This window comes from Danio rerio, chromosome 7 (assembly GCF_049306965.1).
Source record: "Danio rerio strain Tuebingen ecotype United States chromosome 7, GRCz12tu, whole genome shotgun sequence".
NCBI lineage: Eukaryota > Metazoa > Chordata > Actinopteri > Cypriniformes > Danionidae > Danio > Danio rerio.
In genome coordinates, this window is record NC_133182.1 from 29,908,749 (window position 1) to 29,925,742 (window position 16,994).

General features: G+C 35.0%; 1 protein-coding gene across 14 annotated transcripts in view; it reads left to right on the forward strand.

The window, feature by feature from the left end:
- Positions 1–14,093, forward strand: part of tln2a (talin 2a) — a 79,173-nt gene extending 65,080 nt beyond the window's left edge. For 8 of the 14 annotated variants that reach the window (XM_068222309.2, XM_073906622.1, XM_073906624.1 and 5 more), the window contains 17 exons: positions 1,184–1,285; positions 1,397–1,516; positions 1,617–1,763; positions 1,868–2,037; positions 4,770–4,953; positions 5,049–5,174; positions 6,501–6,617; positions 8,103–8,288; positions 8,373–8,480; positions 8,588–8,693; positions 8,802–8,816; positions 9,108–9,232; positions 10,199–10,324; positions 10,500–10,562; positions 10,663–10,845; positions 10,932–11,057; positions 13,241–14,093. In XM_068222309.2, coding sequence (XP_068078410.2) covers positions 1,184–1,285; positions 1,397–1,516; positions 1,617–1,763; positions 1,868–2,037; positions 4,770–4,953; positions 5,049–5,174; positions 6,501–6,617; positions 8,103–8,288; positions 8,373–8,480; positions 8,588–8,693; positions 8,802–8,816; positions 9,108–9,232; positions 10,199–10,324; positions 10,500–10,562; positions 10,663–10,845; positions 10,932–11,057; positions 13,241–13,369 — 2,133 coding nt within the window. In that variant the 3' untranslated portion in view covers positions 13,370–14,093. 14 annotated transcript variants of the gene reach the window in all.
- The last annotated feature ends 2,901 nt before the right edge of the window (positions 14,094–16,994 follow it).

Sequence of the window (16,994 nt, forward strand, 5' to 3'; positions counted from 1 at the left end):
GAACAAAACATTTTATGAAAGTGAATGGTTGCTGCTTTGCAACATCCTTCAAAATATCTATTTTTGTTCAATAGAAAAAAAGAAGCTCAAAGAGATTTGGAACAAATGGAGGTTGAGAAAATGATGACAGAATTGGTTTCCTTTTTTTTTTTTTTTTTTTTTACATTTTTATCCCAGAAACTCTCCCTTTAAATTCATGTTTGCTAAATTTTAGGTTTTTAACTTTTTTCCCTCTGAAAATGATTAAGCATTTCATCAGAGAAGACTGTAAATTGAAGGCTATCCATTACTAAACAATCTAAATATGAAATTTAGATGGTCAAAAATGTTCTTTATTGATCCCCGTTCAATTGCATATGCTTTAATGATTTTCTCCAAAACCCTTAATTTTCGTTGGCTGAAGTAAGTCTTGCATATCTCGTATAGCTTATGGGAATAAATAAATAATCAGGAATTATTTGTTTTGGGTGACATATTCATTTTTAAAACACTCAATAATTCCATTAAAACTACAGCCAGCAACCTATCTATATCCCACTGCAGTCCAAGACAGGTTAATCGCTGAAGCTAAGCAGGGCTGGGCCTGGTCAGTACCTGGATGGGAGACCACATGGGAAAGCTAGGTTGCAGTTGGAAGTGGTGTTAGTGAGGCCAGCAGGGGGGCGCTCAACCTGCAGTCTGTGCTATACTGTCAGTGAGCGCCCTCTTTCAGTTGAGATGTTAAATTGAGGTCCTGACTCTCTGTGGCTTTAAAACAAATCTCATTGTACTTCTCGTAATGAGTAGGGTGTGTAGCCTGGCCAAATTCCCTCCATTGGCTCCCTACCCATCATGGCCTCCCAATCCTCCCCATCCCCCAAATTGTCTCAATCACTGTCTCTCCACTTCACCAATAGCTGGTGTGTGGTGAGTGCACTGGCGCCGTTGTCCTTTGGCTGCTGTTGCATTATCAAAGTGGATGCTGCTCACTGGTGGTGATGAGGAGAGACCCCTCTCATGATTGTTGAGTGCTCTGGGTGTTTGGCCATACACAAAAAATGCGCTATATAAATATACATTACTTACTAAATTACTATTGCTTGTGCTTATTAACACATAACATAAAAAACACGGTATATAATTCAGTGTATCTATATGCGCATGGTGCTATGTACTATTTTTTTATGTTTTTGTGGTTCTATAGCTGGGTGAAGGCACCCCACCAGAGCCAGAAGGTTCATTTGTGGAGTATCAGACTACCATGGTGAGATACTCCAAAGCTATTGCTGTCAGTGCCCAAGAGATGGTGAGTAGACACAATTTTGTGCATTTAACATGCGTTTATATATATATCAGAAAGCTGGATTCACAGACTTCTGTTTCCCATTCCATTCTCCTCCTTTATTCTCTCCATCAGATCACGAAATCAGTCAGTTCTCCAGAGGATCTGTGCAGTTTGGCGTCTCAGGTCACTGCAGACTACAGTCAGCTTGCAGTTCAGGGTCGTCTGGCCTCTGCTACTGCTGAACCAGAGGAGGTAACTGACATGCAGATGAGCATTTAATCTTTGTGTTTCTCTCTCTCACACACACACACACACACACACACATGCTGACCATTGTGTGGGTGATTTGTAGATCGGGTTCCAGATCAAGACACGTGTTCAGGAACTGGGCCACGGCTGCATAGTGCTAGTTCAAAAGGCTGGAGCGCTGCAGATCAGTCCTACAGACTCGTTCACCAAGAGGGAACTCATTGAGTGTGCACGAGCCGTCACTGAGAAGGTACCAGAACAAATACAAACGCAACTCTGTTAAATTATTTTTGTTGTTTTTTGTTGAAATGTCAGTTTCCTCTTACAGAAAGACTCATTTGAATGTATGTGTAGGTGTCTATGGTGCTGTCTGCGTTGCAAGCTGGTAATAAAGGCACTCAAGCCTGTATCACTGCGGCCAGTGCTGTATCCGGCATCATCGCTGACCTGGACACCACCATCATGTTTGCTTCAGCTGGCACGCTCAACGCTGAGAATGATTCAGACTCCTTTGCCGATCACAGGTATCACACAAATACTGTAGGCTAACAGGCTAATTTCCTGTTGACAGATGTTTGATTTTGATTTACTTCAAACTAAATAAATATGCAATTAAAAACAAATGTCCAAATTCAAATGCATTGCACTATAATCAACAAAACATCTGCACATCTGTACAAAACTGAAAAACAAAAAATTATTTCAACCAAATATAGCAAGATTTTCATGAAGCAGTGGAGCAAGAAAAGAAAGTAAAGCTTTTTTATTAATTCCAAAGCATTGCATTGTCACTTCATATTATTTAATCTTTTGTCTATGTGTATTGTATCTTCCTGACAACTTTTACACGTTTTTTTAAATTAAACAGAAACCCTAAAATTACATGAATTTCCAAAAAGCCTTTCACTGAAAATTGACAATACAATACGGTCACTTCTCTTCATCCTCATCTATTATTTTAATGATGTTTTTATCTATAAAAAAAAAAAAGATTTAGTGTCTGGACACTGTATAACATGTGTTCCAGACCATTCCGTATTATCATTTCACACACAGATGATGGTCTGAAATTATAAATGAAAGAAAGAAAGTGTCAAAAAGTGTCATCACTTGCTATTTGCTCTGACTCTGCCCATCAATACCTGGTTTGAACAGTCAAAATGACTTAATATTTGTTGCTGTTTACATTTGTTGTATTTATTTAAATGCTAAGTTTATTGGATTATGAGCGGAGAAGGAGACTAAGGAGTAGTATACTATAAAGATAAAACATGTATAATTCTTGCCAGAGAAAACAAATATTCAATTTAGCTGTCAAAGAAACCTGACCCCTGCTTAATAGTCGCTATTAGTCTTGAACACCTTGATTAGTTGCATCAGCTGTGGTTGATTAAGGTTGGAGCAAAACTGTGCTGAGCTGCGGCACTCCAGAAATTGAGTTTGAGACCCATGATCTAAGCAAAACAAACCAACAGCAAGTATAAAAGCAGACACTTTATCGCCATAACATCATTACCAAAGACTAAATTACTGGAATATTCACAAGATAGATGTAAACGTTGCTGAATTAAAGCTCTGACAGGGAGATGACAGTTTGAAATAACTGAAATATGTGATCATATCTCTGTTTTGTTCTGTTGATATGTAGTTTAAATACTCATAGCTTGAAACAGATGGAAACATGAATGGTTTATGCTGCTTTTCTATTTGGAGATCCCAATGTAGCTGCCATTGAAGCCAATTACAGGACAGTTTTACTCACTTGTGGCTTTGAAATGTTCCCTTGGAGAAAATGCAACATTGTAATAAAAACGTCCCTTTTCCAGAACAAGGCGAACAGTATACAGGCCTAAAGGTTTTTGTTTTACAATGTTGCAATGTTGTATTACAATGTTGAATATTAAATTGTTCCTTTCTCTTTCTTTCTCTCTCTATGGGGTATTTTCACAGGGACTTTTAATTTCAGTCGGCCAGCCTCAGGGCTTCCGGTTAATTGTCATCCTATACAAAATCACTGCGTTTAAGATCTGATTTCATTAAAGAAAACGGCAATCTTCACTGCTTGGCTAAGATAATATATAAAGTGGGTATCAGACCAAACAAGAAGCACTGCATTAAATGATATTTTTCCATGCTATGACTTTAAAATATGGAAATTAATTTTAACCCAGTATTTTCAATGAAATTTTTGCGCTAGCCTGCTGCTAATGACGACACCTGCATTTAATAATATTTTCATCTTTTTTATGCTTCAACAATCAAACGGATGCTTAAGTCTATTTAACTGATAATATGTTAATTACATCACAGAATCCATGCTGTAAAAGTAATCTTGTGAAATTGAAAATATTCTCGCAAATCTTTCAACAGAAGTTTATCATTGGCTGAAAAGCAAGAGTAAAAAAACGATCACAAGTTTAGTTTTGGCAGTACGTATGTAACATTTGTCATGCCAATAAAGCAAGTTTGAATTGAATGACTGAATGGACTGTATGCAAAGGCATGACAAATGTTACTTACGTACTGCCAAAACTTTTGTGAATTTTTTTTTTTTTTTACATGAAATAGAACAAATTAAAAATTACATATTAGTAATAATAAAAATGCAGTATATTTTGCAATATACATTTTAGGGAAAAAAACAAAAATAATAATAAAACTATTTTTAACAGTCATTTATTTATAACTATTTAGAATTGTTTCTGTGTCAGTGTATGTATAGCCTTTGTAAGCGCTCCACTGGTGATTTTATTGGTCTCCTCTGGCTTTTTTTTGTGACAGGTGTCAATGTGTTGTGCTGCTAGTAAAATACAGTGTGCTTTTTCACCTAGTAAATATTGAAGGTGTGTTTTATTGTTTATCTTTTAAAATGGTAAACAACCTTTGAGGTAGAATGTTGCTCTGATGTTTTAGTAGTTCGGGCGCTGGGTTGAGGAAGTGTTGGTCTGTCTCCACTTCTGCTTGTGCACAGTTTGGGCAGATCCGGCTCTCTCTGGGTTTTCAGTTCTGTCTGTATCGGCTCAGTCAGATTGTGGTTACTTAGTCTGTATTTATCATTGTTGCTCTTAATTTACTGTTCTGTACTGCATTTGAATACGTTGCTGTTGTTTACTCCTTTTTAGGTCCCAATAACATACATTCTCTCTCTCTCTCTCTCTCTCTCTCTCTCTCTCCCTCTCTCTCTCTGTCTCTCTCTCTCTCCCTCTCTCTCTCTCTCTCTCTCTCTCTCTCTCTCTCTCTCTCTCTCTGTTATCAGAGAAAATATTCTGAAGACCGCCAAAGCTCTGGTTGAGGACACAAAGAACCTTGTTTCAGGTGCTGCGTCGAGTCAAGAAAAGCTGGCTCAGGCCGCCCAGTCCTCTGCCAAGACCATCACGCAGCTTACAGATGTGGTGAAACTGGGAGCTGCCAGTATAGGTCCCGATGACCCAGAAACACAGGTGAGAGACATGAACAACGTCACGAGGACAGACGAGATGTCAAAAGTCATCCTTCGGGAATGTGAAGGTGTTTTCTGTCATTCATCTCCTCCTAGGTGGTGTTGATCAATGCAGTGAAGGACGTCGCTAAAGCTTTAGCTGAGCTCATTAGCGCCACCAAGTGTGCAGCAGGAAAAGCAGCCGACGACCCGTCCATGTTCCAGCTCAAGAGTGCAGCCAAGGTACAAGTGTAAAAAAACCCAAACATAAATATTATTCTGCCTTTTCCCTTCATAGATCATGAGCTCAAAACACTCCAGTTAGATTATTAGCTGTTATATATCTGTCTCTGAAACTGTAATCTCCCAGTTGTCCCTCAGAAATCTGGCCTCCGGGATGGAAATGTCTCCTAACTCAGATATGATGAGTAGAAATTTTCTGGTGAGAAACGCGTGCCATTAATCAGATTAATTATGAATGAGGAAATTAATCTGTAATCTCTTCCATCATCTGTTTTCCATTGCACATCTAGTCCCAAACTGTCCTGAAAATAAAATGAACTACATGTCCCATTAATGGCATATATCTGCATGAGTTTGTAATCATTAATTTTGTAGTGTTTAAGAATAGTGGAGAAATCTAACATCTGATTTTATCTTTTTCATTAGAATAGAGCAAGTATATAAGCTGAAAGGATATAACTTTTATATATTTCTAAGTTTAATTCTCTTCTTAAAACTCATTTTTTTCACACAATAATAAAGGTTTGTAGATGTTGTTTCTTTTGTTCTATTTGTAACTGTTATAAAGCATCCCTGAGCACTGGAAAGGCGATATATAAAATAAACTCATTATTATTATTAACAAGCTAGTTTGGTATTTTTAATTAATTAAAAGTAAATTGTAGTCTATAAATGGCTAGGTTTCAATGGTATATGCATTCAAAAGTTGTCAATTTTGATATCAGGCCCCGTTTTTACCTGGTATTAAAATAAGCTTTAGAATTTGTAAGAATGAGACACATTACTGTTGCAACCTGGTATTAATATGCATTCAAATGAGTGTTGTGACCACTTGTGTTTGTTTTGGTGAGGGGCTCACCTTTTTTTTATCATTTTACATACTTTAACAAGCCCATGTTACTTGACTTGGGTATATAGGCTTTGGTAGTAATCTGTATGTGTTTGTACATTACAGAAAATAATAAGTATGTTGTTTTGGTACTGTTTGTCACCACACTTGCCATACAAGTCATGTGTTTGATTAGCAGGCAGAGAGTAGATTGTCCTTTATAACTGTTTGAATGTGTTTGACCACACGTGTCATAATTTCTCTGGAAGTGGTAACAGCTTAATACATATTAAAACATTAAATCCATTTACAGCAGAGTTTAGTGTCGCATATTTGGTGATCAGATTGATGAGACTCATTTTAATACCAGATGGAAACAGGCCCTCAGATGTTTTTTCTGTAAAAGTGTTAATGAGGCAGTGTAAGTACCTTTTACAGAAATGTTTGCTAAATGACTGAACGTATAATGGACATCTGTTGTCTGTCTCTGTGTTCAGGTCATGGTAACTAATGTAACATCCTTACTGAAAACCGTAAAAGCAGTGGAGGATGAGGCTTCAAGAGGAACCAGAGCGCTGGAGGCCACTATTGAGTGCATCAGACAGGAGCTCACAGTAAGCACACACATAACATGTTTGTTTTTGTGAATTGTGGTGACATTAAATAGGTTCCCTTTGTTTTTAATACTCTACAAACTGTAGTTTCTATTACCCTAATCCTAACCTACCTCAAACCCAACCGTTATAGGAATCTGTGTACACTGAAAAAAACTCATTCTGTGTCAGTAGTAAGCTTTTTGAGAAATTGGGAAGTCAGCAATGTCCTCATATTTCACCACATTCTTGTAATACCTGTGTCATACTTATGTCATTATCCAGATTTGTTTCCTGGTATGTCACAAAAACACTTACAAACATACAGAACATACTGATTTTGGATTTTGTTTAACCTTTTATTTGCTTCATCTAATAACTTTACAAACTTCATTATTAAAAAAAGATCCTTAGAAGACAAAAAGTGTATGGGAAAAACTTAATGGAGACATTTTATTAAAAGAATTTGATTTTACTCTTAACATTTACGCACTGTTTGAGGCCAGGGTGACCCCCAAGAGATTTTTTTCTTGCTAAAAAAAACATGGTTGCCTTCATCCTAGCACTAGGTTCAATATAAGAAATTTATCTGAAATTGTAACCTTTCACCCCATCTTTTTTTAAATCAAATTTATCTACTGTACTGTGCAAATATATATATATTACCCAAAGGTCCTACAAATTGCATAATTGGGTCACTTGAACAATGAATGGATTTTATTTCTCTTAAATGGCACTGAGGTTAAATATATTTCAAATACAAGTTATTTTAATTGTACCTGATCAAATGTGTTTTGGCAACTTTTGTGATTTATTTTACAATTTTAAATAAATAAAATGTTATTTCACTCCATTTTAAATAAATAATGTAATATTTGATAATATAATACAAATATGTAAAATAACATAAAACAACTGTACATGTGAATTTATGTAACTGCATAAAATAGCAAAATAGGCCAATTTTATGAAAAAATATTGCAGAAGCACACAAAAACACACACAATATCTTACCCGAACATGCTAGCATGGTTACAAAATGAAACGTCAAAGTATCTAAGTGACCAGTGTTTGCTGTTATAGTCTGCAGATGTTCCAGTCTAAAGAAACCCCAGAAAAGTCCAGCACTCAATGATGTAAATGCATATAAAATATGTCAAATGTAATGTAAATATGTAAAATATATAATGTAAAATATATCAAATATCATGTAAATGCATTGAAATTCTGTAAAAATATGTATAAAATACAATAAAAATCTGCAAAGTAACAAAAAATAACTGTAGATGTGTAATATATAATACACAAAGCTTCTAGGAAGACTGAAGTGTATATATAAAACCACATAAAATAGCATAAAAGGGGGGCTTTATCAAAGAACAGATGATTTACTTTTTAATAAATTTTGCAGAAGCACACAAAAAACATACTCAATCATACTAGCATGGTTACAAAATGAAACCTCAAAGTATCTCGGTGACAAGTATTTGTTGCGATCGTCTGCAGATGTTCCAGTCTAAAGAAACCCCAGAGAAGTCCAGCACTCCAGAAGAGTTCATTCGCATGACCAAGGGCATCACCACGGCGACCGCCAAAGCTGTAGCCGCAGGAAACTCTGCCCGACAGGAGGACGTGATTTCCACCGCCAACCTCAGTCGAAAGGTCATAGCGGATATGCTGACATCATGCAAGGTAACATTTCAACTCTTTCTACACCGATGAATATGCTTAGTGTTTTATTACATTTAAAAAATCATGCATTTTTTTCCCTTTTAGCAAGCTGCATTTAACGAGGAAGTGAGTGTGGAGGTCAGGAGCAGAGCTCTGTTATACGGCACTGAATGTACCAATGGATATATAGATCTGCTAGAACACGTCCTGCAGGTGCAAACACAATTATTTACACACATTATGCATTCAGGCGGTGCTTTGGTTATTTTCAGCTGAATTGGTCTCAACCAGAACTCTCTATGTGCATATATTTATCTCAGGTCTTACAAAAGCCGACAGGTGATCAGAAGCAGAAGTTGGCGATGTTCTCTAAAAAGGTTGCAGCAGCCGTCACTGAACTGATTCAGACAGCCGAGGCCATGAAAGGTAACAAAAAACGTTCACAACATGCATTCATTATTACACACTCACTGTGCAGAGTTTTGAGATTTATTGTGCTGAGGAAAGTTTCCTGTCTCTCCTGTTGCGCTCAAGACGAGGGTGTGTACAGTAAGACACAAATTAATTCAGTTTTTACAATTCCTATTTTTTTATTATTATTCCAACACATTGTTTTTGTCTTTTTGTGTGTGTGTCATGATTTCATTTGTGTTCGGCAGTGTGAGGAAATGTTTATATTTTCTGCATTGCTTTTGTTTTTAAACACGTCATTCATTTTTCATTTCACAGTTTTTGAGGCATGCCATCCATGTGTGGATTTCAGCTCTTGTCAGACTGTGTTTCACTGTGTATATTGTGTGTCAGACAGTGGTTCAGTGTGTGTATATATTGTGTGTTTAGGCACTGAGTGGGTTGACCCTGAGGATCCTACAGTCATCGCAGAAACGGAGTTACTGGGAGCTGCGGCCTCAATCGAAGCAGCAGCCAAAAAACTTGAGCAGCTTAAACCGAGAGCCAAGCCAAAGGTAATGCACATGCTTAATACACCCTTTAATGACAGCATTGAATTTGTGCATTGTGAGAACACTGTGTGATCGCTGTGTAAATATATAATGTATTGTATAATACAAATTACAAACGTTATGGGCTCATTCATAAAGTCAAGACCAAGTTTGTTGGAGGTGAGAATTCCGATTCTTTCTAAAAAATTATTTGAAACTTTTGTAATATTAATTTGAGATTAATATATGGTTGATGATAAATCATCCAAAATACGAAGACTATAATATGCATTAGTATGCTGTGTATATTCTATTTTACTAGAAATATTGTTTATTAATAAAATAATAAAATATATTTTTAAACATTTACTACATTTAAATATAAAATATAATATGAATTACAAATGCTATGGACTCTTTCATAAATTCATAAACAATAAAGAAATAATTTATAACAACATTTTATGCTAAGGTTTTGTTTTTTCTTATTTTAAACTGTCAATTTGGCAAAAGCTGAATTTTAAAACGATAATTCAATAATTATACAATGTATATAATTTAACAAATTTGTATTTCATGTATAACATAAATTTAGGGATTGTGTAATAATGTAATTATAAAGATAATGTAATAATGAATGAATTTGATGAATAATTAGAAAACAGTTGTTCTTATAATAGTAGCATATTTTTATATTAGTCTAGATTTGTGTCTTGTAGTGAATATAAAACTTTATATATGTTTGCATGTATTTGCAGTGTACTAGAATTGTAAGTGTCACAAAAAATTGTGTATGGTTATGTAGACTTGGGAGTGCACAGTGTTCTCACTTGATGTGTATTTGCAAAGGGTCAGTTCCATACAATATAACTAAAGAAGCTGATTAGTTTGCAGCTCTTTATAGGAACAGCAACGATGACCATTTTTCCGTCTCAAATTCCCACTTTTTTTGGAATCAAACAATGGCAATCACATGTTTTTCTTTTGCAGCAAGCTGACGAGAGTTTAGACTTTGAAGAGCAGATTCTTGAAGCAGCCAAGTCAATCGCTGCAGCGACCAGCGCTCTCGTCAAATCAGCTTCAGCAGCTCAAAGAGAACTCGTAGCCCAGGGCAAGGTAAGAAAATAATGACAATGTTAATCAGTTTGATTTTGTTTTCATTTATGTTTGCTAACAAATCATCTTTTTGTTATTTTTATGTGTGTTTTTGTGTTGTGTTGTGTTGTGTTGTGTTGTGTTGTGTTGTGTGCGTGCGTGCGTGCGTGCATGCGTGTGTGTGTTTTTTTTTAAGGTGGGAGCCATTCCTGCTAATGCTGTGGATGATGGTCAGTGGTCCCAAGGACTGATATCTGCTGTAAGTCTTGAAGTATTAAACTGTCAGAATAACTGACAATGTGTTATTGATAATTAATAATATCACTCTGTGTGACCGCATTATTTTCTTGCTGTTTCAGGCTCGAATGGTTGCTGCAGCCACTAGTAACCTCTGTGAGGCTGCAAACGCGTCTGTCCAAGGCCACGCCAGTGAAGAAAAGCTCATCTCTTCTGCAAAACAAGTGGCTGCTTCCACTGCACAGCTGCTGGTGGCATGCAAAGTTAAAGCAGACCAAGATTCAGAGGCTATGAGGAGGCTACAGGTACAGCATGATCAAATTAGTTGTGATATTTAAAGAGTATTGCAATGGTGATATACTTTTTTAATGCTTTTGCATGTTGTCTGTAGGCTGCAGGCAATGCTGTGAAACGTGCCTCTGACAATCTGGTTCGAGCAGCACAGAAAGCTGCTTTCAACAAGGCTGATGACGACAATGTGGTGGTCAAGACCAGGTTTGTTGGAGGAATTGCACAGGTGAGAATTGCATGTTCTTTCTAAAAATTATTTGAATCTTTTGTAACGTTTATTTGACATTAATATATAGTTGATGATAAATCGTCCAAAAGATGTAGACGGTAAAATATGCATCAGTATGCAGTGTATATCTATTTTACTACAATTATTGTTTATTAATCAAAATAATAAATGAAAGATTTTTTAGACATATATACACTCCTCCACTTTGAGTCTATGGAAGCCCATTGAACCATATGGTAAAAAGTAGTGAAGTGGCAGATGTAATTTTTTAATCGAGAATGTTTATTCATTCGGATTTTTCAAAACACTTTATTTTACTGCTTGTAAATTGTTGTATGATCTACTGATGCAATAATAAAAATCAAACCAGATCATTGGACCATGCTAAAATAATAAACAAACAACAAAAACTTACAATTGCAATTACTATGCACCAACATATAGTGCCATTTTGCTTTGGACGTCTTGAGTTCAAGTTCCAGCTTGTAGACCATGTCCTTATCCTCCCTCCTCCTTCTCTCTCCAACTTTGCTTCCTGCCTAATGTACTGTCCTATCCTAATAAATTAACAAATAAAGCCGGAAGTGCGATTATGTACTCCAATATAGCAGCATTTTTTGACTCTGTAAAATAATAATTCATATTTTTACAGTACTGTGACGGTTCGTTTGGGGTTGGGGTGGGGGTAGACGTTAATAAAATACAATAATGGGAAATTCAATAAATATTATAAATTATTCTCATTAACTTCCGGTCGCAACCATATCCGATCTAGCAACAACCATATATATATAAAAAAAAAAAACATTTCTTAAAAAAAAAAAGGATTGAGGTTACTTCAACACAGTGCCACCTAGGGGTCAGGAATAGCTTAAAATCACAAGATTAGTTTATCTCGGAATGTCCCGATCAGGTTTTTTTTGTTCTCGAGTCAGTCATTTGATTTTGGCGAAACCCGATCCGATACTTCTATAATACATAAAAATCTTTTTTTTTATTTTTATTTTTTTTATTAATCTTATTTTAACATTCAACAACTCTGTTTGTTTGTTGTGTTAAATTTAGCCTTTTCCTTTCCTCCTCTTACAATCCCAAATTTACATATCTCACAGTTTGCCATGGCAATGTTGTAGTCATTAACTTTATAATACCTCTGTTATAAAACCGTGTTCTACTTTTCCGGCATTTAACCAATAGCGTCTCTTCAGCAAAGTGATGTCATGCCGCACGCGTTGCTGTCAAAAAAGAGGTCTAGCTCTGTGCCACCGCATAACTATAGCTCTGTCAAAAAATAATAAGAAAATACTTGCATATATATATTGCAGTCCTGATCGGGTGGTAACATCTGATTCCGATCCATTCTAAAACTGCGTGATTGGGTCTGATTTCCAATCACGTGATCGGATCTGGACATCCCTTTTAGTATCTGTTCACTCAAAACATCTGTTTTACAATTTTATATATCACAAATATTAAAATGCTAATAGCTTAGGTTAGTTTAGCCTTTTTTGTCTTTAGACAAGTTTTAATAAAGTCCCAAAGATCAATAAAATTTCCTGTCCTTCATTTTGGTTTTCTTTGAAACTTTTTTTTAAACTTTTAGACACTTTTGCCAGATTTTTTATTTAAATGAAATTAAATTCTTATTAAATAATTTTTTTATATATTTTTTTTTCTTTTGGGTTAATTTGACATGAACAACGCAAATGAATAATACAGAAATTTACAAAGTACCAGAATAATCCAAAATTCTATTTGGCATCCGCAGTCCTTGGACTGATGTTAAAAATTGTCAGCCTTAAATATATTAATATAAAACAATTAATCAATACATAATAAATTCAAGCTTCAAAAATACATATCAATTTTCATCCTTCCTAAAGAATAATCCACCAAACAATACACTATAAAGAAAGCCGACAGAGCAATATCCCACTCATCTCACTCAAACGCATACACAACAGTCATCCATCGATAATCTCATTGATGAAATCAACTCCTTGATCTCCTTTCTGCCATGTTTAGCACCTCATTCTTTTTAATGGTTGCTTGCAGCTAAATTTAATAGTTGAGGATGATAATATAAAACTTTATTATTTTAACATATTCAATATAAATGAGCAACAATGGCATCATCTGGTTGGTGTTTGTGCTGATTTTAATCAGATCATTTTCTTCAGATTATTGCAGCTCAGGAGGAGATGTTAAGGAAGGAGAGGGAGCTGGAAGAAGCCCGTAAGAAGCTGGCACAGATCAGACAACAGCAGTACAAGTTCCTGCCAAGTGAACTCCGAGAGGATGACGACTAATCCCAAATGTTGGCACCCTTGTGATAAGCCTGCCCACCATTTGGTTATTACCGTCAGAACACAGATGAATTTCTCTTCGACTTATAACTCAGTCCATACGACACCTACTGAACTGATGAGGAGTCATTGATACAGTAGCCTGAATTGTGAATTTTTAAATATTTAAACTCTTGAAGAGCATTAAAAACATCGATCATCAGTGAATGTTTTCCACCAAGCCCTCATGAAGAACCTCTGAATTTCTGGCATGATCCTGAACTTGAAATTGTTGTGCATGAAGAGAAAAGAGGGATTACACTTGCAGAAACGGAGACGAATGAAACGGACCCTCTGTTTGATAGCCGTCAATGAAATAAAGCATTTTTAGAGGTTTCAGACTAGAAACCTGATCCTAGAATACAGCCTTTTGAACTCCAGTTGAATGTTTAACGTGTACATTTGTAATGGTGAGATACATTTTATACGCTTCACTTTCCTTGCTTCAAAGTTCACAAATGAAATATATTTATGTAGACAACGAAATGTGCAATGTGAAAGAAAACCACTCAGAGTTTTACGTCTGACACGGATCCTCTCCATCGAAAAGTTATTTTTGAGAATGTACCAGATGTGGTGTTTCATGGAGAATCAGAAGACTGTACTAACCTTTAAAAATACTGTGGAAGTTCCTTTAAACACTTAAAGGAGAACTTCATCCTAAAAATAAATATATTATTTACTCATCCTCAAGGCATCTAAGATCTTACATTCAGATATGTACAATAGGAGTTATGGTGAATAATATCCTGTCTCTTTCAAGTTTTAAAATGGCAGTGAATGCCTGAGCTTTTAAAGCTGCAAAGAGTGCATCAATCCATCAATAAAGTAATACATATAACTGTAATGGGTAAGCAAATAACTTCTGGAGTGAATAATTGGGTTTTGTAAGGAAAAATATCCATATAAATAAATTATATATATATATATATATATATATATATATATATATATATGTATGTATGTATGTATGTATGTATGTATGTATATATATATATATATATATATATATATGTATGTATGTATGTATGTATGTATGTATATATATATATATATATATATATATATATATATATATATATATATATATATGTATGTATATATATATATATATATATATATATATATATTTATATATTTATATATTTATATATTTATATATTTATATATATATATATATATATATATATATATATATATATATATATATATATATATACTTTATAAACTAAGATATACTTTATAAAACTTTTTAGATATTTTTCTTATAAAAATCCATTTGTTCACTTCAGAAGGCATTCATTACCTTACTGGAGTCATACGGACTACTTTATTGATGGATACATGCACTTTTTGGAGCTTTAAAATCTTGGGAACCATTCACTGCCATTGCAAAGTTGGTAAGAGGATATTATAAACTTAAAACTCCAGTTTGAAAGAAGGAAGCCATGTATATTTTTGATGGCTCGAGGATGCATAAATTCTCAAACCCTTAATTTTTGGATGAACTATACCTTTAAATCTCAAACTGACCTTATGCCGTAGCAAAAAAAACAACAAGATTTCTTACACTCAAATACTGAATGTATGCATTCAATAATAATGTCTGTGGACACGAGAATTTGCTTTCAGAAGAACAGGGCTGAATGAATGTGTTGCACTTCACTTTATGTAGAGCCAGACATTCTGTAACATTTATACAAACGTTTGGGGATAGCTTTTCCTTCTTCTTTTGAAATAATAGGCCATTGCAGTATTTTATGGTGCTGTTTGAGTGAGTTTTCTTTTTCTCATCATTATAAATTTTCTAAACATGCTCTATTTTTTCACATTTATGCTTGTATTTTGGTCATATATGCAACTCAGATTCAGTTCTCAGTGCTTTATTGCTCATCTATAAAACTCTTGTGACTGGCTTTATGTACGTTTAGTTTCAGTGCCTTAGTTTATCACTGTCCAATGACCGTATCAGCTCTCTGACCGTCAGAGACCAGATCAGGTGTTTATATATCTGGCTTGCATTCACCATAGCGTGTATGTGGAAGCTGAGTTGCTGCTAATCTGTTACTGCTCTTTCCTCGATGATGCTCCAAGCTCGAAGGATACGAGTCGGATTTTACTGCGACGTGTTTTTGTCTGTCATAAAGTGGCTTTAAGCAGTTCCCCCTTTAGCTGTAGATCTGCATTTGAAGCGTCTGTCTCCATCTTGCTGTAAATCTACTTGGCTTCTGTACCAATATGTATGTTAAGACGGCTCATTTTTTTGTAATGCATTTCTCATGCATGCTTCATGACATCTAATGGCTGGGTTGAAAAGGTGATTAATTTGCCATCTAGTGCATGAAGATGACTATTGAGGAGTCTACAATTCTGGGAAAGACCTCAGTGAGTCCATGTTTAAAAAAAAAATGAAAGGAAGAAAAACTGGTGACTGTTTGTTTTGGGGTTTGCTGGTTGTAAAAGCTTTTGCATTTAAAGCAGAGAAGGGAAGTTATAAATGTAAAGTGTATGGTTATATGGAAGAGCAATTTAACTTAAAAATAAAGGTTTTCAAATATGTTCATCTGCTGTCCGCTTGGAATTTAATTTGCTGATTGTGCACTGAACAGTCCTAAATATATGGTATGGTAGATTGGGTAACAAACGCTCACCAATAAATAAATAAGTCATTGATTTGACACCTTTTTTATTATTTCTTTATTGATTAAAGTTCTTTATCAAAATATTTGTAAGTTGCCTGAAATTATGTAGTCAAGTCTTTTTAAATGTGAATTTAAACATGCATAATTATCATGATGATGATGATTCACTTATCAGTTCGGTTATTTTGATTTGTTTTAATTAATATTAATTATAGTAGTAATAATATAATAATATAAAATAATAATAATAATAATAAATACAGCTATCAAATATTAAATAAATTATTTTTATAATATAGACTAAATTCACATTGAAAATAAAGTTATTGTTAATCAACTATGAATTCAAAGTAGTTTAATATTAGTAATTCCTGTTCCACTGTATTGGCAAACGAATGAACATTATTCATTCATTCATCTTTTTTTGGCTTAGTTCTTTTATTAACCAACGGTTGCCACAGCAGAATGAACCGCCGACTTATCCAGCATATGTTTTACACAGCAGATGCACTTCCAGCCACAATTTATCACTGGGGAAACACCCATACATTCACACGCATACACTACAGACAATTTAGCTTATCCAATTCAACTATAGCACATGTCTTTAGACTGTGCGGAAAACCTGAGCACCCGGAGAACATGCAAACTCTATACAGAAATGCCAACTGACTCAGCCGGGGCTCGAACAATTGAACTTCTTGCTGTTATAAAAAAGTTCAGTGGTGCAGTGGATAGCACTCTCGCCTCACAGCAAGAAGGTTGCTGGTTCGAGCCTCGGCTGGGTCAGTTGGCATTACTGTGTGGAGTTTGCATGTTCGTCCCGTGTTTGCATGGGTTTCCCCCACAGTTCCACAGAATGAATCAAAGTTTTATTTATTTTATTGATTGAAGACTGAAGTTACAAAAAAACAGAAACCGGAGCACCCGGAAGAAACCCACGCGAA